Source organism: Talpa europaea, assembly GCF_964194135.1.
Source record: "Talpa europaea genome assembly, chromosome: 4".
Classification (NCBI taxonomy): Eukaryota; Metazoa; Chordata; class Mammalia; order Eulipotyphla; family Talpidae; genus Talpa; species Talpa europaea.
The window spans coordinates 29,413,387-29,441,326 of NC_140070.1; the positions used below are offsets into that span (position 1 = coordinate 29,413,387).

The following is a 27,940-nucleotide window of genomic DNA, read 5'->3' on the forward strand; positions in this document are numbered from 1 at the left end:
ATTTTTGGAGAGCTACATACAGACTCTGGGTCATTCACACAGTGATCATATTCAATTGGTAATTGTTATCCCTGTTGTACAGTAAAGGAAATATAGGTAGAGAAACATCCTAGGTAAGAGTTAGCAAAAAAGCAAAGCTGGGATTTGAATTCAGGAAATATGACCCCAGAACTCATACTCTCCAGCTATGTTTCCTGTCTGGGTATAAAAATGTAGATATACACATGAATGTATGTTTTAGAATGACAGCTCTAACAGATACCATTGGTTTGGCCAATCAAAAGCCATTCACAATCCTGCCTTCTCTTCTACCCTACTACAAAGGCTGATAAAATTTAAATATTTGACATTCCTTCCCAGTGCCCCTACAGCAAAGATGGGCCATGGAATATTCTGCCAGTGAACTGCAAGAAGTTTTTTTTTGGGGGGGTGGGGGGGTGGTTTCTGGAAGAAATGATTTGCTTCCTGATGAAAGGAACAGGGTTTAGAGGAAAAACTACTGGTTTCTCACTTATTCCTTCCTTGACATGGATGTGATTTCTAAAGCTACAACCCTGTGTGTCATGGGGCAGCGACATGAAGACAAAAGGACAATGTGCTAGACGTGAGAAAAGATGGACAGAAAAAGCCTAGGGTTTTGAAGACAAAATGAGCTAGATCCAAATCTAAGACTTCCTACAATCTCTAAATATCTTGTTAAAATAAATAATAAATATTATAAGTGGTTAAGCCACTGTTCATCAGATGTTAACTGCAGCTGAAATTGATACACATCCCAATTTTAATATGTACCAAAGTAAAATAATAAAATACTAAGCTTTTGCCAGAAGCCTACATAAAGGTTTATAAGGGAATTTGCTAATAAAAAAAATCATCAGAATTAGACATCAATTTATGCATCAGTGAAATCAGGGGATTGAACTCAACAATATCCAAAGGGCATACTAGTTCTTAAGTCCTATTTATTCCAGTACCAAATATGCCCTCAATTACCTTGGTGGTAAGATTAAAATTCAGGAAAGAACTACTTGCAATAGGAATAAGGTTTAGCAAAATGATCTAAAGGCAATTTAAAAATAAAGTTAGGACGTAAGTGTAAGGCATACTATTTTACAATGCTGGGGCATCTACCTAATGCAAATGGTATGAAGGACAATTTTTTTGAGATGACTTGATGAGGGAACAAAGCAAGAGAAGATGATAGAGCCAGTTTCTACTGGTCTTTGCAGAGACTGATACTATCAGGAAAAATCACTTGAGAAATACATGAAGCAAAACCATTGCATCCACTCATCCTACAGCTCCAGCTGCAAAGATGTTGTCTCAAATAAATCACATCAGTGTCAATCAACAAACAAAAGGTACATCACAGAAGCGGCAGCACATGAGTCATCAGATGAGAAGAAAAGACAAAATAAAGTGCAGGGTGAACGGGGACCAGAAAAGCAGGAGAGCTTAGTTGCTGGTAAGGGAAACAAGGGAAAGGAACTACATGGGTTTATGAACTTCTTTAAATGACTATGCTCTATTTCTGAGTTAGAAAAGGATTACTGGGACAGAGGCCACAAAATCCCAGTAACATGGCCTTTGCTTCGCTTTTTTACATTCTCTGAGTCTAGCTCTCACTAAAACCAACCAAATAGCCCTTCAAAATATTTTAGGACAACTCATCTTAATCTCAGAGCCATTCAGCAGGTGCTGGCTCTAGCCAGCCTGGGCTAGCCAGGTTCTTCTGGACTACAGACTCATCAAAATGTGCAAATGCTTATCCAGAAGATTTGGGGTCAAAAAAAGATCATCTCTGAGTAAAGAAAAAAAATTTTCTTTGATCTCTCCTCATAGTCTCCCCTTCAAGGGTGGAGACATCAGACTTCCTAACTGTGCAACCATGTGGTCCCTTGGGGAGAGCTGATTTGCTTTCTTGCTTTCAGAGAAGATGATTCCTATCTTTTTTTCCCCTACGATCAACAGTAAGATTAAATTTTAAGTTAAAGCTGGTATGTAAGAAAAAGCAAAGCATCAAGCAGGAAGTATATTTGTAAATCAATTTTACCCGTTTGGAGACTAAAAACTTTATGATCATCCTGTCAATAAGCTCTGGGGACACAGCTGGATCTTCGGTGTTCCACAACTGTCATGCTTCCCATCAGAGCACTGAGTTTTGGTCCCGAGTGAAAAGACTAAAGGCTCACAAGCCACTGCTGAGCAAACCCCTGTGCTTGTCCTTCCCATGTCCAGGATACCTGACCAGAGGGGTGCAGACCCCACGTAGCACAAACCCTACACAGCGCACGAGGGGCAGGCTTGTGCTTAAGAATGGAACACTCACTCTACTGAGGGAGAGAAGTAGTTTATGTCATACTTTTGAAATTTATAAAATAGACATTTTCTGAGTACCTCTTATGTTGCAAAGGAAGATAAATTTTTATTATTCACTTTGAATTTAAAAATAAAATGTTAACCACTGCCTGTGGAACATGGTGGTTCTTCATATGAATAGGAATGAGATCTCATTATTCTCACTTCAAGAGCAGCCTCAAAAGAGTACCTCTAGCTAAAGCATCCCGTAAAGAACTAAGGACTCATCACTGGTTATTTATATCTGAATTCCCATGCCTGATAATTCTTATGTATATCTCCATGCAGAATCACATTTACCCTCAGGTAAAAACTTCAGTATTAACCTAAGATTCAAAGTTCCCTGGATCAGAGACTAGCAGCTTCATCAATATTAATAGCAGAGGGATCTGCTGTTGACACAAAACATGTAAATAATGACAACACTGACATTTTACACCTTTGCTCTGACGATGATGTTCATAACCAGATGGTGAAAAGGGAAAGAAAAAAAATGGAATGTTTCAGTTAATGTAATTTTATGCCATAAAGTAATCACTGTGCAAGAATTAACATAGCTCCAGTGCAGGTTAAAAATGAGAAGGACGGGGCCTCCCTGGTGGCGCAGCGGTTGAGCGCTGGGTTGCGAAGCTGCCCGCGGCCTCTGCGGCGCCGGTTCAATCCCCGGCTGCTCCCCGGCCACCTGCCGCCCGCTGCTTCCCTCAGCAGTATACTTTGGTCCTTCTGCCTGCTCTGCTCCCAGCTCTGGCTCTGGTGAATTCTCTCACTTCTGACTGTACCCAGTGCATGTATAAACAAAACAAACAAACAAACAAATAAATAAATAAAACATGCCTCTATTAAAAAAAAATGAGGACGTAAATTGTGCCTCTGCAGGAAGCACTGTGGTAGTGAAAAGAATAGTCTTGTGCCCAGGTGACCTGTGTGACATTGCCACTCACTAATATGTATGGCCTCCATTCACTCTCCCAAGTCCTTATTTAGTCTTTCTTATGTAGCCTTTCAGGTATGTGTCTTTCATTAAGAAGGGCAGAGAGAGAAAGTTTGAGAATAAGATGTGCCACAGGGACAATTTCTTGTGTTATTAGATGTTGTCTTTAATCTTTGCTGATTCACTCTCAGATCCGTTGTAAAAAAATTTCAGTTGTAGGCTCAGCTTCCTTCTTTAGGAGTTCTTCAATAGTGTGAATAGATTTCTATCAGCAAAACTGTATAATCTAAGTCCACTATCAGAAAATCAACTTGAGCTGGGATTTTAACAAATCTAGTGGCTAGTCTCTGCAGACAAGCATCCAAACACTCTTTTTGCAGCTCTGTCCATTCGGCAAATTTTTTTCCTTAATTTCTTGCTTAAGGCTTGTGATTTTCATGAAGATGTTTGTGTGACCCTGAGTCAAGGACAATTCAAATGCTTAAAGGCATCTTTTTTTTTTTTTTTTTACTCTAAAGTTCTTTCTTCACTGTGCAATCTTCTTACTACATTTTCTGAGTGTATTTTTTTTTTTATTAAGTTGGTTTTAATTACCTGCAAAAATATTTCTCTGATATACAGGAAAAAAAATCCCTTTTTACTAGCTGCACTGACTCTTAGGGAGAAAAACTACCTAAGGCCCAGCAGCTGTTGCTTAGGTTGAATGTTAATTGCCTGCTGAAAAAAGTCACAACTACTGATATTATTTGAAAAGAAATTTAATCACTTCCACGTAAAAATTAGCATGTATCTGACTGAGCAGTTTCTCTTCTCCAGAGCACTATATATCATTTTCTATTTCATTTAATACAACACTATCTCCTTCTGATCTCTGGCAAGTGAATATGACAGTAGCAACCTACATGAAAATAAAACCATGCTGGCAATTTTCCTCTCCATTTGCATTCAAGCCTCACTGCTCTAGCCATCAAAACCTGAATACATTTCCTCCTGACATTTTCCCTTCCTAGGTAGGCAGGGGAAAAGGCCATCTTAACCTGAAATGAGAAGAAACCCAATCATGTCATGTACATAGCACAATACTTTCTGCTCCCAGGTCTGTACACTGAAAAACAAGGCAACAAGCCAAAATAAATAAAAAATAAATAAATAAAACAAGCAATTAAAACAAGAAGGAGCTTTTGAAAGTAACTGTTCAATTAAATACTGGGTCTGTCTCTCTTTTTCATTCTCTAGGAGGAGACTCTGCAGAGACTTTCTCTTGGACCTACAGGCTCACCCACCTCTACCTGGTAACTGAAGAAAGCAATTATATTCAAAGCAGAGCTTTCCATGTGTTCTTATCTGACAGTAATGCAAGAACTTATATTTTTAAAAGAAAATCTTAAATTCTTTCCTCTATGCTACTCCCCCATCAGGCATTTCTGAAATACAGTAATACAGACATTTTCAGTTTGTAGTTTTTATCTGTGACTTTGTTCAAAAACCTAAAAGATGTGCAAATTCCATTCTTTCATTTCAGTCTCCCTTTTAGCTCTATTGCTTTTTGAATGAACTTTGTGACTTTAATTTAAAAAATGTTTATAAAGCTATATCCCTAAAATCATAGAGTATTGTCAATAAATGCTACCTCAATAAAAATGTTGTAATTGAAAAGTAAAAGATGATTAAAATAAAGTTTATTTTTTGTATAATAATAGGTCAAAAGACAATATAGACAAAGACTAGGTTGGCAGAAAGAGTTTGAGAGTGATTTTGTCTATTCCATTGCTCCTATATCCTTCTCACCCCTCCTATGGCATCTGGCCTTTGCTCTGCCCCATTGCACCTAAAGAGTGTTCCATGGTCCTCCAAGAGGCTGGAGTGGTGAGTGAATGGATCTTCCCTCCTCAGGGCTCACCTCACATCAGGACTGCCCCCTGTGGTGCTCTTACCTTTGCAGGTAATATTCCTGCTGAGAACTAATTTTTAAACTCCAGTTAGGTCTTTCATTCTTTACACTTTGTTTCTCTAGTTATCAAAGCCCTTTCTATAAGCCAGTATTCACTGGAATCTAGTTTTTAAAAATCTTTTAAAAAATTAACTTCAAAAAAATTTTTTTTTAAAAAAAGATTTATTTATTTATTTATATAAGCACTGGGTATAGTCAGAAGCGCGGGAGGGTGAGAGAATTCACCAGAGCCAGAGCTGGGAGCAGAGCAGGCAGAAGGACCGAAGTACACTGCTGAGGGGAGCAGCGGGCGGCAGGAGAGGTCTGCGCACCATGTGGGACCCTCCCAGGTGGCCGGGGATCGAACCGGCTCTGCAGAGGCTGCGGTTGCTCAACTGCTGCGCCACCAGGGAGGCCCAACTTCAAAAATTCTTAATTAAGCCCTCAAAACTCACTTAGAAAACAGTATACCTTTGTTTTTCAGGAGGAATATTTAAGAAATAAATTATCTAATTCCACCGCACCAATAATGCTACAAAGACCTTTCACCCCCAAGCTTTTGTGCTGGGGTTCTCTCCAATTATGCCTGTACCCAAGAGCCCATCTAACAGCCTTATATGAAGATTTGGACAACAGCTAAGTATAAAATTACTGAAAAAAAAATCTTTTTCTTTTAAAACATGAGTGTATTAATGAGATTAATTGTATTAGTGAGACGTCAAAATTTGCTGTTCAGCAAAATGTTTAAAAAAATTGTCCTTGGAAATACAGGGTTATGAAGTTAAGTTTCTACTTATCCAAGATAAGTAATTTGAGCTAGAGAAACACTATTAACAGAATAAAAAACTAACTTTAATTCTTTCCTTCTGGAAGTTACATCTAAAGCAAAATTTATGTTTGTTATGACAACACTTTTACACAGGTCATGCTCTTTAATCTTTTGGTTTGTATTTTGTTTATGCTTCTAATTAGATTGAATTCCCTCAAGTCACACAAGGAAGCCCTCACAAGCACATTCTAGGAGAGCGCCACTGCAACTTGTATGTATGTCACAGTCTCACAGCTGCAAAAAAGTCAGTCCTAGTCATAAGGTGCCAGGGTTGGTCTTTCCAGGAAGTTTTAAAGTAGGATTTGAGGGTGGCCTTAATCTCTTATGACATTTGGCCCCAGGATTTATTAATTGCTTTTGAGCGTAATGCAGTTTTACACCTTCATTATTCCCACTCCCAATGTTCCTTTAGACGGGCGGTCATTGTAAAGCATCCTTCAACCCTTGGAATCAGAACACAGAGCAACCAGACCTTGTTAAGTCCCTCATTCCTGCCAGGTGTCAAACCCTTCTGGGAAGCATGAGGGAATGGCCCACTTTCCAGGGGTAAACCTTCCAGGGTTTTCCAAGTAGGTGAGAACTACCTAGGAGCAAGATACATGGAAAAAACACAATGCTAATCCTTGGGAGGGAAAGGTGAACCAGAAGATGGGGAATGGAGCATTGAAGTGAAATGGAAAGACCAGTCATGATTTACTTATTTCACAATTACGGCAAAGGCCAGATGTGCTCATAGTAGAAACCTACAATGAGAGGACACTGCATACATTATATCATGTATAGGATAGTGCTGGCCTAGATCCCCTGACATCCCCAAGTAAAAATATATTTTGTGTTTAACACCCTTAGGGATATTCCTGAGAGTGAGTTAATCTAACCAAGTAACTGGTTAAGGTACAAGTAAATGTGTCATTTTCCTCAAAAAGATAGAGCTGGAAGAGACCCAATTTGGTCTCATTTATATAGCTAGAAAAACAGAGACCCAGAAAAGATAACTAGGTGGCAAACACATTAAGGCTAACATGGCCTCCTAATTCCAGTCTAGTCTTTTTTTCCTAATTTTACTATTGTATCATTGTATTCTTTCTCCTGCAGTCAGTACCTTAACTCAAAGCAGTGACCTTTATCAAAGCAGACATTTCAGGCATTAGGAAGAAGTCAGGGATAGGGAGTGATTTCAAGTCACATAAATTAGCTGTTTATTCTGCCTTTTCCAGTACGGTCCTAGCTCTTTTCAATCATCTATTTAAAAAATGGTTCAAAAGATCCTGTTGCTAAGCTTCTCTTCCCTTAAAAAGCACACGTCATCAGTTATAATACAAACCTCTCAGCCCTCTTTCATCATGTCATACAAAATGCATTTTCAAATGGCAATGAAAGAATTATGTCTCATTAACCGGACAACTGCTGATCTTAACTTTCACTCATAATTATAACACTTTGTATCCTACTGAAAAAAAAAAAAAAAAAAAGAAAATTCTTAAATTCCCCCAAGGATTCAATTAGGCTGTAAATCTTAGCTTCTCAGATGCCAACATATAATGACTTTTGTGATGATTTTGGTAAGGGAGATGACATTGAATTCTGGGTTAGACTTGATTCTGAGACTTGCTACACTAAGACTCAGACCTGTTATGAACCCTCTTTAAGTTAATGGGATTTCTCCCTTGCTTTCACTGAGAAGAAAAAGGGTAATAACTGCTATCTTTGCACTTTTATGATCATGGCCACTTATAACTTAATAGCTAGATCATTTTGTTTCAGAAGGTGGGTTTGCTTTGTGACAGCTGGCACTATATTGAGCTGTGCCTTTGCACTGCTTCTGTGGGAGGGAAAAGTGGTCCATAATGTGAAAATTACTTATCGCAGGTTGACCAAAAAAAAACCCAAAACAGTCTGAAGAAACAGGGCTAAGATCACAACCAGAGAATTTGTTCAAAAAGTGAAAGACCCAATCACCCACCTACCCACCTTACCATGCAAAGAACAATCCAACAATACAACTGGGGGCTTACAAGTAGAAATTTATATTATGAGCACTACTAGATAGGACCTTGTTTTGAGTTTCCCTAATGATGCTACATGCAGAATGTGCTCTTATTCTCAAATATATCAATTTCAGAAGGAATCGTGCCACCTTTTATACCACCAAAAATTAGAAATTCAGAAGATGCTTCATGACTCAAGAATGTCCCAGATTTTTAGATTTAAAATATCTGTCCCAAGACATATATATGTCTTGTTATAGTGGACATTTGTTGTTTCTAAAATTGAGTTTCCTATCCATGTGGCTGGTGTGAGTCCTTACTGTCCTGAGCCATAAGCAAATGCTACTCCAGGTCATGATTTGGGAGTGGGCACTCAGCTGAATTGCAGCCCATCTAGTTAAGGGGACTTTATTCTGCATCTGGGCTGTGTCAGCAGGGAAGTGGACTTTCTTTCCTGATGGATTAGAACCTGAAAGCATATATACCTGGAAGCACCTGTCTTCTAACCATGAAATGGACAGTTGACTCCAAAGCCCATGTTCAAAGATCTAAGACACAAAGTACAAACAACCACTGCAGTCTCTATGAAGAGAGACTGCAAATTCAAATGCCTTCAATGGCCAGGCCAGCAACTCAAACATGGAAACCTAGCAGGTATGACTAGAAAGTGGTGGCGAGGAGCCAGCTTGTCTTTCTCAAAGGCATTCAAATTGCAATGAAAGGAAACAACAGCATTGTAATTGGCCAAAGTAAACATGATGGCACTTGGTGTGCTGGCCAATACTGTCCCTGACATCGGCCACCAGGTTTTCACTTGGCTCTACAATGCGCCTTGGGAGGCTCTATCAACTTGACCCTCAGTAATTCCTGGTCAGTAAATCCCTTACAGCCCAGTTACCCTTTAATAGCTTGGGCTGCTAAGCTATTTCCCTTTCCTTATTCAGATCTAAGGACTAAGTACTTGAGTAATATCATAACTGTTACATGAAAAACATTAAAACATTAAAAGTATCTTTTAATTAGACTAATCAATACAAAGTAAAAATCAAAATCAACAAGCAACTATAAACCAGAGACTGGGGGGGGGGAGGGGAGGTAGGGAGCAGCGGGGAAAGGAAGGACTGGAGTCAAAATAAGGGGGGAAGTGCAATTGTATGGGGAATATAACCAAAATGAAAATGAAAGTGCAAAGATGAAAAAAGATGTAAGAATTATATAAAATAAAATATTTAAATAAAAAAAGTATCTTTTAATTGCTATTGTTTTTAAAGCTAAAGAAACACAAAACCAGATTTCTGGGGCCATCTATAGTGCTATCGAAGGAATTTATTTAATGGGGCTGTTTCTGCAAGGGCCCAGGAGTTTCCTGGCACAGACCAACATACTATGCTGTGACTGGCTGGATTTATAGATTTTCATATCTGGTATGAAACATCTATCGCCACATTTTGATGAATTTCCAAATGCACCACATGCATGGAGAGCAATTCAAACATTTTTAAGTGAAATGGAAACTGAATGGAGAAGGGATAAGTTACTTTATAAGGAAGTGAAGCTATTTCTGATATTTATTTCATGAAATTGGAAAATGATGGTGAGCCTTTTAATGTGGACTCCTGATGTCTAACAATTCTTTCAAAGGTGAGATTAGATTCCAAGGAAGTCTTATAAAAAAGTAACAGCCATAGCTTGGGGGCACCAATTCAATCAAAAACAAAACAGCTCTCCTTTCCCCCTAATTAATGATCAACAAAGGGAAAGGCATGAATTTTGTCAATTATAGCTTATTGTGAATGAAGTTTGGCTGTTTTAAGTAAAAGTGACTCTTACAGACTAAGTTTAAGATAGATGGATGCCTCCTTGTTCGCCTTAAAATTTTTTGTAGATTTAAAACAACAAACAAACAAGACCCTGACTACTTACTGTACAGAGTTTCTAATTATTTACTTTCATCAGGGCTTGGAGAATTTCTAAGGCACAGAAAGAGATATGAATTTAGCCCAATGTTTATGATCAAAGCAACTTGGATATAAACAACAGAGATGCATAAAGTTAGGAACAGCCCTTGGTGTTATTATTACATCTTAATATTTTAACAGAGTGAAAACATTTTTCCTTACAAAGACTGTGATAAGAAATCTCTGAAACTTCCTACAGGAAAGGGTGAGAAAGCTAATTCCTGCCTCTAAGTCTTCCTTGGTGACAAGGACTCAGGCGAGATCAAAGTCTCCTTTCCTGTCACTGCCCATATGAGGTTTACAGGGAATTGCTGAGATTGCAGGCCATTCTCACCTGTCCACCAGATTTGTTTTAAGGGGAATGATTAAGCTTCCTCTGAGAACTACTTCCTCTGATGCTGTCTTTTATACACAATAATAAAATTCTATTCAGTCACTCAAAGATATATATTAAGCATACATTTGAGGTTCTAGAAACCAGGATAGGGCCATGAACAAAATACACAAGGACTGAGCAGTTGGCTTAAGGAATGGTGCTTATAAAGTAAAGTACTTAATACTATGCAAAGACCACCATGAGCACACACAGAGGCAATTCTGGTGGCTGAAATAATAGCAAAGTGGACCCTACAAGATATACTACTTCAGTTTTAAGTTAGTGAAAAATAATGATTCATTTTTAAAGAAGGATTATTTTTACAAATCCTTTCTTAGATGATCTCTACAATGTGAGGGGCTCTCCTACCTCCCTGGTAGACACAGGTTAATGCAGCCTGACAGACAATCCAGCATACTTGGCATATTAGCATTTGAGTATGAATTTAATGAGTCAGGGTCCTGGAATCTTCAGGTTACTTGAGCTGACAATTTGATGAAAGCAAGACTTAATCCCCACAAAGCATGCTCTAAGATCCTGACAGGAAATGAAAATACTGGCTCTTGCTGGGTTGCATTTTCAGAAAGAGGCACCACAGATCCAAAGACAGGAAATCCTTCTAACAGTGCAATCTTTATGGTCTTGCAAACACGCCCCCCCCCCCCCCCCCCACACACACACATCCTAGGTGTGGGCTGTCAGCCTCCAGAGTCAAGGGCTCAAAGCAAGGCGTGAGTGCTGGAAGCAGAGGACTGAGGTGTTGGGAAATTTAATTAGCATGTGTGAAACAAAATGGGTCTGTGGCTGAAAGTCACTCTGGAAGTGTGAAGAAATTTGATTGATTTTTGAGAGCTTCCATTTCCCAGGAATGAACAAGCCTGGGGAAAGAGGAGCTGCTTAGATTTTTGTTGTTGCTGTTTGTTTTTGTAAAAGTATTTTTTTCGAGTCTTTTGCTGCTAAGGCTTCTACAGGTCTTGCTTATAAACTGTATCTTCACTAAAATAAGGATTTCTCTTCATCTGTCCAGAGCAAGGGCTTGCATGACCTTAACCAATACATGGACCTACCATGGATCCAATGTCATGCTTTGTAACATGAATTTTATAGCTCAGGAAGAGACTTTTTTGCTTCCATAAAAACCTGTCCAGTTCAACAAACAAATGTAGAATATACACCAGAAATGAATTTTAGGTATCTGCACTCCAAGTGTAACAGGGTGGTCCCCAGGAAAGGGGGAGGTTCCCTGCCCCTCCCAAGGAAGGGTAGAGCTGAGCAGAAAGAGGAGAAGCTGAAGAAGAGACTGAGGAAGGAAGCAGGATGGAGCCAGGAGACTTGGAGGAGGCACATGGAGCCTAGAGACACGTGAAGAAGCTGCACTTGTCTTTTGGTCGTGGACTGGGTGACACAGATGTGGGTGAGACCCATGGGGAGGTGACCATGGCAGCTTTTATCTTGATGTTGATTTCGCTCTTTTCCTTCTGGGCTTGTCTGATTGTTTCTGACCCTTTGCTGTGGGTCCCCACTGGAAGGTGCTTTAGACTCATGGCAGGCTTTGGGGCCTTGCTCAGGGCCAATCCCATTTGGATGGACTTTTACCCACGAGGGGGCGGGTAACTTTGGGTGCTTTACTTAGAAACTAGACTCTTTGCCTTACCTGTATTGTTTCCTAGTTTTATTAAAGTTCCTTCCCATTAAAGTCTCATGTGTTTTGTGTTGATGCGGCGGATGGCAGAACCCATTTAGAATAGGCAGGTTTGCGGGGTTTGGGCTGCCCCTCTCCCTGTCCTATAACACAAGGGCTCATAGTTTTAGATAGGGGGAAATGCTATGGGATCCACTATTGCCACAAAGGCATACTGAAAGGTCCATGCAGCAGGCTGGAATGCAAAAGCCTACCCTGAAGCCCACCTGGGGGGCAGGAATGTGGATACCTGCCTGGAGGACTCAGGCAATGAGCCTCCCCCCTCCCCCTAGGAGTCTTGTCTCAGACAAAGAACCTCTACCTGCCCTACAAACTCCTCCCCCCCCCCCCATGAGCCCAACTACCCACCTGACCTCTCCTCGCCCTATAAAACCCTGCTTCCCCCTAACTACATGCCCGACTCCACTGATCCCACCCCCCCCCCCCTTGGGTCTGTGAGGTGTGCCCGGGGCGCAATAAACTTTCCCTCCCTTTGAGAAATGTAGCCTGGCTCTCCTTTTCTTTACCGCACTGAACCTTTCATCTTGGTGCCGCAAACCCGGGAAGGCCGTGTCCCCTGGCGCCGGGGCCGCCTTCTCGTCCCTGGGACCTCTCCTCTCCATTGCAGACACCTCACACCCACCACCGGCCTTAATCCTTGGGGTAAGTCACTGCCTGACCCTCCTTCCCAGGAGGCCCTCGCCTCTGGCTATTTGGCTCCTCTCCTGACTCCCTTACCGTACCGTGGTAGGACCGTGGTTGGCTGTTCCGTAAACCGTGGGCCCATGTCAGCCAACTCCCGTACACCTAGACCCTGGATCTGGGGACGCCCTTCCAGACTAGGTGCCCGAATCCTAGGCGCAACCGAGTGGTGGAGACGTCCCCCTCGCTTGTCTGCCTCTGTTCCGAAGGCCAGGACCGAATCGGGGGATGCCGCAATTCGGGGCCTGTGCTCCCGACGGCCAGTTCAGGTTCGTGGGACGCTGCGTCCTGACTCTGTGCTCCCGTTAGTTGGGAAAGGAGCCGACTTAGTCATGGGGTCTGCAAATTCCAAGCCAAATTCTGGCCACTCCACTGGGATGCCTTCTCTCAAACCTCGGTCCGTTGGGACTAAGGCCACATAACGCCCTAAGCGTCTCGTCTTTTACTGCAACAGGTAATGCCCTAAGCGTCTGGTCTTTCACTGCAACACTATGTGGCCTCAGTATCAATTGGACAATGGCTCCCACTGGCCCAAACATGGCACTTTTGACTTCTCGGTCCTTACAGACCTAAACAATTCTGTCACGGCAATGGAAAATGGTCAGAGATCCTTAGGGCCAGGCTGTCTTTCTCTTGCGCTCCGCCCCTTCCCTCTCTCCTGAAAACCTGCTGTACTTTCTAAGTCTTGAGACTCCTCTCTCTCTTTGCCCTCTGCAGACCCCTCTTCTGCATTCTCTAATCCTCTAAATTCTCAGTCTTCACCTCCTCCAGCAACCCAATCCAGCCCCTCTCCCGCTTTCTTTTCACCTCCCAGCTGCCACACCCTCTCCCTGCTAATCCTCTTCTCCCTCCCCGCAGGTAAGTGGGTGGGACTGAAGGAGGAGTTAGAGTCCATGTTCCTTTCTCTGTCTGATCTCTCCCAAATTGAAAAGCATCTTGGCTCTTTCACAAACTATCCCACTACCTACACCTAAATTTCATTATCTTACCTTAGCTTATGACCTTACATGTCATAATTACATGTTATCTTCTCTTCCACCCTGACCTCTGACCTGTCCCCTAGCTGGTCTCCAACCGGCAGCGCCTAAACCTATAAACTTTCATAAGTTCTGAAAAATTACCCAGTCTTCCTCAAAAAACCCTCCTGACTTCCAAAGGCTGAGGATGGTCCTCAAACCCCTATCCAGGATCTGCTGAAAATGGCCTTTAAATTATTTAACAACTGGGAGGAACAGGACAGGGCAGAGAGGAAACTCCGCAGTCGCCAGAAGGCTGAGCTTCAAGCTCAGGCCCCAGTAGCTGCCTTGAGACTGCCAGGCCCTGCTCCTCCAACGACCGCAGCGCCTGCTGCCCAACAGAGGACAATGGGTCCCATGGGCCCCAACCAACCGACTGCCGCCGAAGCCTGCTTCAAATGTGGCCAAGAACATTGGTCCAGACAATGCCCCAACCCCGCCCTCCGCCAGGACCGTGCCTCATCTGCAACGTCCAGGGTCACTGGAAAAGTGACTGTCCCTCCACACCTGGCTGTGGTGGGCCAGTCCTTCCAGTCCCTGCAACTCTTGTCACCGGCGGTCTGGGGTTTGGCGGCTGAGGACTGAAGAGGCCCGGACTCATCAACTCCGATAACCTTTGAGGAGCCCAGGGTAACGGTCAAGGTAGCAGGTAAGTACATCTCCTTTCTAGTTGACACGGGGGCTACCTTCTCTGTCCTCCCCTCCTAATCCGGTCAAGTTTATCCTTCTCAGGCCTCGGTTCCGGGTGCTGACGGCCTTCCTTCTCAGCTTAGGACCACTGGTCCGCTCTTTCCTAGTCATGCCTTCTTGCCCCACACCACTCCTGGGTTGCGACCTCCTGACCAAACTCAGGGCTACTCTCTCAGGGTTCCAACACCCTAGTGCTGCTCTCATCCTCCCACGACTCCAAACATCTCCTAATCCTTCTCAGGACTACCCATTGTCTCCTTCCACTGTCAACCCCATGTTCTGAAATATCTCTATCCTGTTGCCACCCATCGTACCCCAGTCCTCATTCGCCTTAAGGATCCCTCTTCTTTTCCCTCTCACCCCCAGTTTCCAATTTCCCTCATTCACCGTCAGGGTCTCAAACCCATCAGCCAACAACTCCTGGGAAAGGGACTCCTTACTCCTATCAACTCGCCCTGTAATACTCCCATTCTCTCCATTAAAAAGCCTGATGGTTCTTATCCCTTAGTTCAAGACCTTCGCCTCATTAACGAAGTGGTGGTGCCTAGCCATCCTGTAGTGCCAAACCCCTACATCCTTCTATTTCATATACCGTCTCCTACCACACACTTCTCTGTACTTCACCTCAAAGGTATTATTTTTTTACCATCCCTCTGGATCCTCAATGTTACTTACTATTCGCTTTTACTTGGGAAAATCCGGACACACACCTCCCAGCATCTGGCCTGGACAGTCCTGCCTTAGGGTTCCCGGGACAGCTCTCATCTGTTTGGTCAGGCATTGGCCAGTAATTTCTCGACATGTCATACTCCACCCCGCACTCTCCTCCAGTGTGTTGCTGACCTCCTCCTCTGCCGTCCTTCTCTGCCACTGTCTCAGCAACACACTGCATAACTCTTCAGCTTCCTGTGCTCCAAAGAATACTGTCTCCCCATCCAAAGCTCAACTTTCAGTTCCCATAGTCATCTATCTGGGTCTTTGACTAACTCCTTCCTCCAAACAGCTGACAGTGGACCACAAACAGGCCATCCGGGACCTTCCCTCCTCTGAATCGACAAAACAAATCCTTTCTTTCCTAGGTTTGGTTGGATTCTTCTGACACTGTATCCCTAATTTTGTTTCCTTAGCCAAGCCACTGTATGATACAGCAAAAGCCTCCCTGAAGGACCTCTCCAATCCCCCGGAGAGTCCGCAGGGTCACACATATCCTTCTGAAGACACCTGTCCTTACCCTTCCTGATCCAGAAAAGCCTTTGCTCCTGTTCACAGCCGAACGTCAGGGTATGGCGGCAGGTGTCCTTTCCCAGCCTCTGAGCCCAGCTCTGCATCCTGTCGCTTATCTCTCCAAGCAGATGGATTCCACTGTCAGGGGCTGGCAACCCTGCCCTAGAGCCCTGGCAGTGGCAGCCCAACTCACCCGAAAATCCCTCAAACTTACTCTAAAATGACCCACCCAAGTACATTCCCCTCACCGCCTTCAGGACCTCCTGTCTCGCCGCTCGCTCTCCACTCTTACTCCTTCCTGCTTACAAAATTTCCATATATTCTTTATCGAAAACCCTCTAGTGAGTCTCACTCAGTCTAATTCTCTCAACCCAGCCACTCTCCTGCCTGTCTCTGGTCCCCTTTCTGCCGCCCATTTCTGTCCTGAAATCCTGGAAGATACGCAAACTCTCCTTTGTCAGATGCCTCCTGTGTTTGTAGACTGGCAGCTCTTGTGAAGATGCACGCGGTCAGTGGTGGGCCACCTAGGCCACTGTCACCATCGATCAGCTCACCAACTGCGTGGACACCTACCCGGACAGGATTGACCTCTCCCTACTCAGCCAACTGCTCCGGGAACACACAGACCGGTACTTACCCAGTCCTGCCTCGGATCTCGACCTCCTCAACCAACCTTTCCCACCACTGCATCCAGGAGACCAAGGCCTGCTCAAATCGCTTCAGCCAAAGCCACTGCAGCCTCGGTGGACCGGCCCACACACGGTCATTCTCACCACGCTATAACCTTCCTAAATGACTCTTTTGGGACTAACACCTCCTCTTGTTTCCTCTGTGCTTCCCTTTGGAGGCCTCTACTGGCAGCAGGTCCAATTAATCTCAATACCACTACGACCAAGATAACGGACGCTGCTTGCCAGACTCCCCAACTCTCTTTCACCCTATGGGACTCCAATCACAGCTACCCCTGCTATCAAACTGATGCCCGTGTCAGCTTTCATTCCTGTGCTTCTAACATTTCGGTTACTTCTGTACTCCGAACAACAGCAAAGAGAAACTTTTTCTGGAGCAATGGCTCTCTCTCTCAGTGTATTAATTCTGCTACTCCAGGCCCACGTACTCTCTCGTGGTCCCACAGTTAGCTCTGTCCAGACGGTCTGAGTTAGGTTAGTTATTCTCACCACATCGGACTAAGCGGGCAGCCTTTCTTCCAATCATGGTTGGAATCAGCCTGGCATCATCGATAGCAGCTGCAAGTATGGCAGGTGGGGCCCTGGAACACAGCCTGATTTCTGCCCAGGAATTTTATGAAAGGATACCTCCTTAGAAAAAACCTATGTGTCTTCAACATCATTAAAAAGACAGCTCACCTCCTGGCACAGGTCACTCTCCAAAACCGGCGGGCTCTGGACTTGTTAACAGCTAATAAAGGGGGTACCTGCCTGTTCCTCAGGGAAGAATGTTATTACTAGTAAAACCGGGGACTCCAGCTCTCCGCTGACATGGTTTCAAAATCCTATAGTGTCATGGCTCCTCCCACTTTTGGGGCCAATACTAATGATAACCTTATTTTTTTTCTTTTCGCTCCTTGCCTCCTAAAATTCATACAGGCTCGCATTCGGGAAATGTCTCGTACTACCTTTAACCACCTCCTTCTCCACCCATATTCTCGCATCCCTGCAGAAGACCCTCATAACCAGGCCTGAGCCACCCCCTTGGTCTTCCGCCCCTTTTCAGCAGGAAGTAGCCAAAGAAAGAACCGTCGCCCCTTTTCCTATCAACAAAAGGCTGGTATGAAAGGTCCATGCAGCAGGCCAGAATGCAAAAGCCTACCCTGAAGCCCACCTGGGGGGCAGGAATGCGGATACCTGCCTGGAGGACTCAGGCAATGAGCCTCCCCCCTCCCCCTACGAGTCTCATCTCAGACAAAGAACCTCTACCCCCCCCCCCTCGCCATATGAGCCCAACTACCCACCTGACCTCTCCTCGCCCTATAAAACCCTGCTTCCCCCTAACGACGTGTGCGACTCCACTGACCCCCGCCTTGGGTCTGTGAGGTGCGCCCGGGGCGCAATAAACTTTCCCTCCCTTTGAGAAATGTAGCCTGGCTCTCCTTGTCTTTACCGTGCCGAACCTTTCACATACTGAAATAACTTCAACATCAAGTGAACTATGGTCAGGATTGTAACAGATTAATCTCAGCTAGTTACTATTTACAATAGCCAAGATATGGAAACAGTCTAAAATGTCCAGAACAGATAAATGGATCAAGAAGATGTGTTAATATACCCCATGGAATACTACAAAGCTATCAAAAAAGACAAAGTCACGCCATTTTTGGCAACATGGATGGAACTGGGATTATTTTAAGTGAAGTAAGCCAGAAGGAGAAAGATAAATACAAGATGGTTTCACTTATATGTGGAAACTAGAGAAACAAAAGATCAGACAAAAACAACTTTAAGACTGACCCTTGAAAACAGATCATAGACCTGAGACACCTAGGAGGGGAGGGGTGGAAGAGGGGAGAGGAAAGGACAGGGGAGTAGTAGAAGCTAGTGGACGACTGGGCACTCTGGTGGTGGGAAAACTATGGTGACTGTATCTGAGGGGAGAAATCCTATACTGTGAAAAAATAAGCAAGGATGTTTAAAAAAAAAACAATAATCTCAGCTAGTAGGTTTCGAGCAGAATTTTCATAAGAGGAATTTGGTTGCACTTGAAAGATGAACCGCATTTTCAAAATGAAGATGAGGGAAGAGCATTTGGGGCAAAAGGGAGTAAATGAACAAAGGCATAAAAGTGTGTTTGGAGAGAGTGGGCAGAAACATGACTAAACTGTGGAGGCTGCTTTGAAAAGACCAATGTTGTGGAAAGACAGAAGGACCCTAAATCCTCTCAGATTAAGGACTGGGACTATATCTAGAAGAAAAATTTGGGGGGAGATGGAGAAAATCAAGGGCAGCTGTTGAGCAGATGAAAGCCATAATTTATGTTAAGCCATAGAAAAAACTGTCAGGAGTACATGGAAGAGACTGGAGACAGATAGAAGGCAGCCCCAAGTGTCCAGGAGAGGGGTGGAACCCAGGATGTGAGCAGAGAAAGGATCAAAGCAGTGGCTATAGGAGGAGGGGATGGTGAGGGGGCACCGCAGAGGCAGGTGCAGGCTGTGGCTCCTGATTAGATCTTGGGGGTTGGCAGGGGCCAGAGGCAGGTGCTCAGGTGAGTCTAAATTTCAGGCCCAGGGAAGAAACCAGGTGGTGAGAAGGGAGTGAAGGAGAGGAGTGCTGGGGTGGAAAGCAGACTAGAGCTACACTGAAAAAGAACAAAGATGGAAGTCGGCACACCCAGGGCGGTGGCGGATGGGGGGAGGTGGGGTGTTAAGGGGTGGGGGGGGGTGGATATGAAAAATTCAATGTAATGATTTTTCATTCTTGGACCACATGCTACTGACTTAAAAAAAAAAGACATTTTAAATCTTAAGGTGGCAGTTGAAGAGGGAGAGTCAGGAATCCGCATAAATTATACTGACACCATCTAGTTGTGGAGAAAATGGAGCCAGAGTAACATTTGTACATATCCTGATTTCAACTTCCTTTAAAATTTCTACCTTCCAAGGTTTATGGCTCCTCCCCATGCTTTCTAACGCCCACACTCACTCTAGGCTATGCATGCACCTCCACTTCATTTCTCGACCCCTTTCTGGAGGGCAGTGAGTGGTGCGAGGCGGAGTGCCTACCCGGGGGATGGGAAGGGACAGCTGGTGCTCATGTGGCCTTGGCTCGGTCCCTTCGCTGAACTTTATTCAGTTAAACTCCGCCGGAAGAGACGTGGACACAGAGAAAGCAGCTGCCCACCCCGGCGTGTTCATCTATTGTGGCCGCCACCTTTTGTCACAGCAGCAGGCACACGCCACCCCAACCAGGCTTTTAAGTGTATTAACTGATAGTTTTGATGTTTGTTTGAGGGAGGTTATAATAGATTCATGGGGTACCGAGGTGACCTAAATAATGCCTGGAGTTCCAGGTTAGAGCTGGGGGCAAGGTACTGTAACTGCAAAAAACTTTTTTTGCCTTATGGGAAAAAATACATAAAATAACAGCTTATAACATTTAGGTTCATACCTCAAACTCCAGGTAGTGATCTTTCAGTTTGTACTCGTCTATCTCCTTCGCTTTCACTTTTTTGTCTGGGGGGTAAGAGCGATGCTCAGCCAGCTCAGTGGTAATCTGCTTCAGCTTGCTTTCGTGAGACTTCAGCTGTTCCTCCTGTAGAAAATTATAAAGTCATTTAGCATCCAGGAAATAAATCAATAAAAACTGTAGAGCACTTTAAAAAATCCCTTATGATGGATGATTTTAATTCATCAAAGCAGCCCAAGGTCCCTCTGCTGCCGCCTCTTAACCAACTTTCTCAGGCCAAGGTCACATGGCATTTGCAAAATAGCAACCATGGCGCCTTCCTAACCAGGCCCGTTGTCACACAACTATATACTTTCAGAGCCTTCCCAGAGTCAATGGTCGAGTTGAGACACCTAAGCCGTGTCACCTGGCTTCTCCATTTCATGTCCAGTCAGCAGTGCTGCTAAATTTCCCAACCTGTCACAATGAATGAAGAGTTGATCTGCATATTATTTTCCATTTTGGGGCAAGCAATGTCACTAAGAAAGGATTCCCTGAAAGCTATCAGATGATATAAAAAAAAAAATGCAGCAACCAACGCTTTTTCCCTTCAGATTTGTAGAGGTTTGGATTTCCTTCAGCGTTATTGACCCAGAGTAGTTAATCTAGCTAATTAATTAAAACAGACCTAAAGAGTGATTATTGCCTGTAGAGTGTGGCTACAGGCAATGGACATCAATGCAACATGGATGATCCTGTGTCAAAGTCTTTCCACTCTAGGGCACCATTTATATCACCTAAAGAGAGACTATGGAACCCTCTGGCAGTATCTTAAAAATGAAACAGAGATTGGCATTCTCTCAAGTTCCTCAGATTGTATAGTGCTTTGCTTACTATTCTACCTTCACATATAAATTATTCTTGTGAGTGTAAATGTCATGTGTATAATAAGTAAATGAATGAAAGTAAATGAAGAGGAACCAATAAAACTAGATAGAAAAATACATTTTGTATAATATTAACATTGGTTCAAATTATAAAAACTACTGAAGAGGGGAATAATTAAAAAGACTACCAAGAAGTGAATAACTGTGGACATCAGGTTAAGATTATATACGATCAGATTTTCAGAAATTAGAAGTCATATGTAAAATATTAGGAGTTTGTTATAATGTACATCTTAAAAGCCAAACAAGGGAGAAAATCCAAGTCTCATGCCATCAAAATAGAAGAGAACAATGGAAAATTTTTAAAAATTTTCTCAGAGTACATGAGAGGAAAAGTAAATTAGAGGCAGCAGGAAGTAGGGTGAATGAAAGATAAGGAGATTCATTTTAAAACACTAACTAAAACAAAACAAAACTTAGAGAAGACCCAGAAACCTACAGGGAAAAAACAAACCTATTGAGAAATAAGAAAGGGGTCTACACTACTCCAAGCCTGTCATTTGTACACCCATAAAACTGAAAGTAAATGGTAACTTTTATTTACAACTTCCTCATCTTTCTAGTTCTTCCTCTGAGGACATTATAGACTATGTTATGGACTGAATACTTGTGTCTCTTCAAAATTCATATGTTGAAGCCTAATGTGGTTATAGTTGAAAATGGGACCTCTAAACAAGAAATTAGATTAAAGGAAGTCATAGGGCAGAATCCTGATTCCAACAAGATTAGTGTCCTTATAAGAAAAAACTCAAAAGCTCTTTCTGTACCCACACACTGAAGAAAGGCCATGTGAGGACACAGCAAAAAAGGGGGCCATCAGTAACCAAGGGCAGCCTCACCACATCCTAATCCTGCTAGCTCCTTGATCTGCGACTTCCAGTCTTTTGAACTGTGAGAAAAAAAATTCTGTCCTTTAAGCTATCCAGGCTGTGGTATTTTGTTTTGGCAGTTAGCTTTTTTCCTTCAAATTAATTTTCCTTTGTGTATTTACTGCATATAAATTAATTAGAATTTCTGACAAAAGATTTTGAGAATAGATCACACTGAGAAATAAAAACATGATTTATTTTTCTTTGTTTAATGTCACATAGACAGAAAGCCATACTGCATGATACATAAAAAACACTTGTGTATAAAATACCCAATTTAAGAAGTGGATGAGTATAAAAATAAGTTGAGACTCCTTTTATCTACTGCATTATCTACTCGCCTCGTTTCTCTTCCATGCCATTCCTATACAAATGTGTGTATCCATGAAAATAGAGAATATGTTCTATAAGATTTTACACTTTCCAGGATACCTTTTGTAACTCACTTTTTCATTCAACATGTTAAGATTTATTCACATAATATGCCCTGCTTCCTTCTTTTTAACCTTGCACAGTATTCATTATCAGATATGCTACAATTTCATTGAAGGATATTCAGGTTTTTTTCAGGTTTCTTGTTTTGAGGGTTTTATTTGTTTGGGGGGAGGGAATGTTATAAAAGATGTTACATTGAACGTGCCTATACATTGCCTAGCAAATACAATCAAGAATTTTCTGATAGCATACTCACCAAGAGGTGGAATTTCTGGCTTTTAGAATATGCACATTTTTAGATGACACTAAAATGTTTTCCAAAGTATTTCCACCAGTCTACATTTCCATAGCAGGCTTGAAGGTTCCCATTGTTCTACATCCTTGCCAAAATTTGATATGCTACACTTGAAAGTTTTTGCTAATTTCCTGGGTATGAAATGCTAAGTCACTGTAATTGAATTTACAATTCTCTGATTACAAGTGAGGATGAACATTTTTCCTATGTTTGCCGGGTCTCCTCTTTTGTGAACTGTTTTGTGAAATATTGAACCCATTTTTGTATTTGGTTGCTTGATTTTATAAATAGATTTGCAGTAGTATAGTTATTTATAGTATATTGTAAGAAGATGGGTTTTTTTTTTTTTGGTGAATAAAATGGCTAGAACCCAAATACTTTATTTCAAGTAAGGTTTTAGAAAGACAATTTGGGAAAAGAATACAAAATTCTCTGTAGTATTTGAATTGGGCTCTGTGTAAATATTTAAAAAATTTTAGATTTAGACTTCTGAATCTTGAATATTCAAATGTCTTTCTTGTTGAATAAATTATAATTTCTACTTAATTTAATGAGGAATATAGGCCAGAACAACAATATGCACAGCACATTATATTTGTAACTGGCCATTACCGGGGTTTATTCCCTGTTATTAAGTTATGATTTATAAGTCTGATTACTTCTACAGTTGCATAAAGGGTTAGTCATTTAGGTTATATTTTTATGTTAAAAGAAATGTTGAAATTCAATGTGCACTGCTTTACTCCTACTTCACTGCCTTCATGAATCAAGAGTCAAAAAGGTGATCTCAAAATAAAAGCATTTAAAAATAACATTTCTTAAATCTGTGTATTTTGACCAATGAATAAAAATACCAAGTGCTCTATGGCAGATAGGTAGAGCATGCAAATGATTCCAGTGATCGACTCTCACAGCTCATGAGATACACAGACCGTTCCTGACAAAAACTGGTAAAAATGGAGGAGGGAGGCAGCAGGTATGAAGACATGGCACTGCCAGACTCAGGAAGACTATTTATAAGATGGTAAAGAAAGACAAAGAAGGACTCTTGGTTTTCTCCCTTTTTTCTTTGCTTTATAATGCACTAGGGAGCACATATACTCTTCTAATGAGGCAATACTAGCAAGGGATTTCAGGAAAGGCAGGGAGCAGAGGTAGGGGCTGCAAGTACTCACTGATGCTGTTTTGGGTTAGGAAGTGATTACTTCAGGACTAGCAAAATGGTTGTGGTTCTATATCAATAGATGTAATTTGGTAAAACCATGATAATATTGATATAACAATGAAATTTTATCTAAAGGACAAGTTTTAGATGATATCACTTATGACTTACTTTTTTCCTACTTACATAGTACTTTGACTTTATAGGCAATTTCACCTTTTCCTTTAAAACATCAAACACTAATTGCATCTCTCTGAAGAAAGTATTTCTTAACTGGTTGGGGCACTGGTGACAGACAACCTGGTTGTTTAAGATCTCATGGCAGGTTAAAGGATGAGGTAGAGAGACCTCTGTTCTGATGCTGAGTTCCAAGTTCTTGCTCAAGGACACAGGGGTAGGGACAGTGGAGCAGTGGTCCCATTCTCTCGACTTCCAGTCATGAACTCACCTAGAACAACCTCTTAAAATCAAAGGGCTGCTGGAAACACAGGCTTCGGAAATTCTATTTCTTAATGTAATCTGCGCTGACCTCAGATTTCAAAGCTCTTCATAAACTGTATCGGTCCTTATGTTCTTTCTCTCACCTGGCTTCCGAACATGGGGGATGTACTCACGGCATTGCTCCAAACTCCACTCAAAGCCAGTGTGACTCCAGTGTTCACGGGCTCTTCCTCTCCTCACTGTGATAGTAGTGCCTAGATATCTAAATGACATGCTTACTACAAAGTATACTCTGACTTGTATGTGAATTTTTATCCACTTTACTGATTTTATAATCAGTAAATGATTATATACAATGAATTTTTTTTTTAAGATTTATTTATTTTTATACAAGAGGTAGGGTACAGGCCAGAGGCGTGAGAGGGTAAGAGGATTCACCAGAGATACAGAGCGGGGAGCAGAACAGGCAGACTGACTGAAATACACAGCTGAGGGTAGCAGCGGGCAAGACAGGAGAGGTCTGCCACGCCATGTGGGAATCTCCCTGGCTGGCCGGGAATCGAACCAGCGCTGCAGAGGCTGTGGACAGCTTTGCAGCACTGCGCTCAACCTGCTGCACCACCGGGGAAGCCCTATACAACAAAATTTGAAGGCAAAGAAAAGCCCTTTTCATCTTCTCTCAAATCCTCCAGGGTCTAGTACAGCACTGAGCAGAGAAGACAGTATGTGGCATAGTTTTTGGCTTGTCTATATTACCTGCCTAGCACTAGCACATACCTTAAGCTCTCATTAGTTGAGAGTCAGACCAGTGTCTTTGCTATTTTTATAATGCCCATATACCTATTTAGTACCCAATACATCAGTCTCACAGTAAACAGTAGTTGAATAAATGGATGATTAAAAAAAAAAAAAATGAGACAGAGTACCAGGTATCTACCCAAAGGACACAAAAATACTAATTCAAGAGGAAATCTGTGCTCCTATGTTTATAGAAGCACTATTTACAACAGCCAAGATATGGAGACACACAAATGCCCTAGAACAGAAGGGTGGATCAAGAAGATGTGGTGTATATACACAACAAGGGCACTACTTAGCAATCAAAAAAAGATAAACTCATGCCATTTGTGGCAATATGGATGGAGCAGGAAGGAATTATCCTGAGTGAAGTGAGCCAGAAGGAGAAAGATAAATAATGGATGTTTTCATTTATATATACACTATAGAGGCACCAAATAAAGGGTCAGGCAATGACAAACTTTAAAACCAACCCTTGAAAACTGACCATAGATCTGAGGGATCCAGGAGGGGAGGGGGAGGGGAGAGCATAGTGGACTATGGTGGAGGGCTGTGGGTGCTTTAGTGGTGGGAGAGTTATGGTGATTAAACCTGAGGGGAGAAATCCTACACTATGAAAAAACAAACAAGGATATATATATATATATAAAGAAAAAGAAAAAGAAAAAAGGGAGGGTATCAAGGGGGAGGACTCAGATGGTTTCCTTTGTGCTATTCTGAAAGAGATGATTTAGAAGGTAATGACATTTCTAGGACTGTATTAACAGTTTACAAGTCAAATTGCTACACATTGCAGCCCCATGGAATCCAAGCTGTATGGAATTCTGAATAAAAAACATCTGCCTTTGAATCAGCGTGTGTGGGGAGGGGGGGAGTGGGAGGTGGGGGAGGCTGTTGATGAAAGCACCCCTAGAAAGAGTTTATTTCATCATTTCATGTTTCAGACAGTTTTAAAGACCATAAACAGTGTTTAATGAGTTTTGGCATAATAATTTCAACGTGATTTAATTATGTTTTATTGACTACTTAATAGATGTTTAACACAGACCTCTAAGAAATGAATATGAAATCTATCCATTCTGGAAGTGTGGGCACCATTCTAAGGTGGTGTCGGAAGATTTGGAGTGTATCTGTTGACAAAAATGAGCCTGTTAAGGTCAAATGATGTAATACAAATCATATTTTAGCCAGAACTGTGAAGGATAAATTGGAAAAAGCAAGATTAGAGGAAGAGAAATCTCAAGGGGATAGCCAACCAGAGTTTTCCAAAGTGGGAAATGTGTATCCCTGGCATTGGGAAGAATTTTAACATCACCATTGAGGTATAATTCACATGCCACACAACTCACCTCTTTAAAGTGCATGATTCAATTTTTTTTTAGTACATTTAGAGTCGTGCAACCATCACAATTTAAGTTTATAATATTTTAGTTCCCCTAAAAGAGACCCCTTTGGACTGGAACTGCACAATGTAGATTTCTGTCTCTGACACCCCTCACTTAGCAGTTTTTCAAGGTTCACCTGTATTTTTCTCAGAACTATACTCCTTTCTATGGCTGAGTGATATCACATTGTAATGGACATATCACATTTTATTCACCCATTCATCAGCTGATGGTCACATCCACCACTGGCTATCACAAATAATGCTGTTATGAACATACGGAGAAAAGCTTTTGTGTGGGTGCATGTTTTCATTCTCTTGATATCTAAGTAGGTGTGGAATTGCTGGGTTACATGTTAATTATTCGATGAACTACCAAACTGTTTTCCAAAACAGCTGTATCATCTTCCCCACCTGCCATGTATGAGAATCCTAATTTCTCCACATTTTCATCAAGTTAGTTTCCCTTTCTAAATTAAAAAAAAAATTACAGCCATCCAAATTAATATAAAGTGGTATCTCATTGTGGTTCCCTAAAAATTGATGATATTCACCTTTTTTTTTTCATGTTGGATTGATAGTAGGATATGTAGTAGGTTTTATTTAAAAAATATATGTACTTGAGAATATCTGCTGGAATATTTAATGTTGTTAAGGGTGAAAGATAATTAAGCAGCAGAAGTGACAGGATTTGCAGAATACTGTGTGCATGGAATGAGTGGGGTGGGAGGGTGTAGTTGGGACTCAACTACAAGAGGACGTTCCCCTTTGAAGGCCCACTGCTTCTAACCCATCCCACTCATGTGGTCCGGGTACTTCCGTTCCGGGGTGTAGCTGTAGGATGCTAGGAGAGGCGGGAAGCAAACACAGGACTTTCCTTGTTTCAAATGAATGCTCATCACAAGGCCAGACCCTCAACAGTCAGCATTTAGTGATCATCTAGTGATTCACACTTTTACAGGAGAACGGCTGCAACCTGAAGAAGGGAGCAGGACTAGTTACCAGGAGATGGTCATTTGAGTCTCTAGAGGAGCAGTGAAGAGAGGTGGGGACTGTTTGGATGCAGGGTCTTTAGTGCGGCTTCCACAACCTGTCACTGCACATGTGGGCGGCTCAGAAACACATATTCCCAGGCCCCTGGCCTGGACCTGATCAACCTGGGTGGGAGGCAATGTGCATTATGAAGAAGTGTCGAGGTAATTCTTGTGCAGGTCAGAATTTGAAAATGACTACTTTGGTGAACAGAAAGGGAGGCACTGTGTAGATCCTGAAGAGGGCAGGCATGGAATCCTGAGTTTGGAGAGCTACACCAGAAGGAGGAACAAAACCTAAATTTTTCAAACTAGTCACGCCACCCCCAATAGAAGAAAAATGTGCTCTGGCAACACTGCCATGAAAAACAACTGAAGAAGGTGACTCCTCCTACACAGCAGAGCTGTTCAGAAGAACCACGCTGCACTGACAGTAATCAATTTTAATAATGAAGGCTAATATGTTTTGGACAGAAGACAAGAATAAATTAAAGCAAAGCTCACAAATGACAGGGTGATGAACATTGTGTCTTTAAAAGCACCAAAAAATCTTCTAATTGAACATTTGTTTTTTTCCTAACACTGTTTAACTTTTTTTCCAGCAGGGCATTCACATTGTCATATGTACATTTCCCATATTAAATGATCCTTAGTGGGTCTGGCTTTTAGGGGAGTCATAGTGAGGTTGGGGTCATACAGAGAAAGGAGAGGTGGTTGGGCTAAAGCAGTGGTTCACAATAGCAGGTGGGTGGAGTTGACTGCAAATGACACATGATG

At 42.2% G+C, this 27,940-nt stretch overlaps 1 protein-coding gene across 7 annotated transcripts in view; it reads right to left on the reverse strand.

The window, feature by feature from the left end:
• The window catches only part of PSD3 (pleckstrin and Sec7 domain containing 3), a gene marked incomplete at both ends in the record, with an annotated part of 417,861 nt that overhangs the window by 1,636 nt on the left and 388,285 nt on the right, over nt 1–27,940 (reverse strand). For all 7 annotated transcript variants that reach the window (XM_084231033.1, XM_084231037.1, XM_084231038.1 and 4 more), the window contains one exon: nt 19,805–19,948. In XM_084231033.1, coding sequence (XP_084087159.1) covers nt 19,805–19,948 — 144 coding nt within the window. The remainder of the gene's footprint in view (nt 1–19,804; nt 19,949–27,940) is intronic.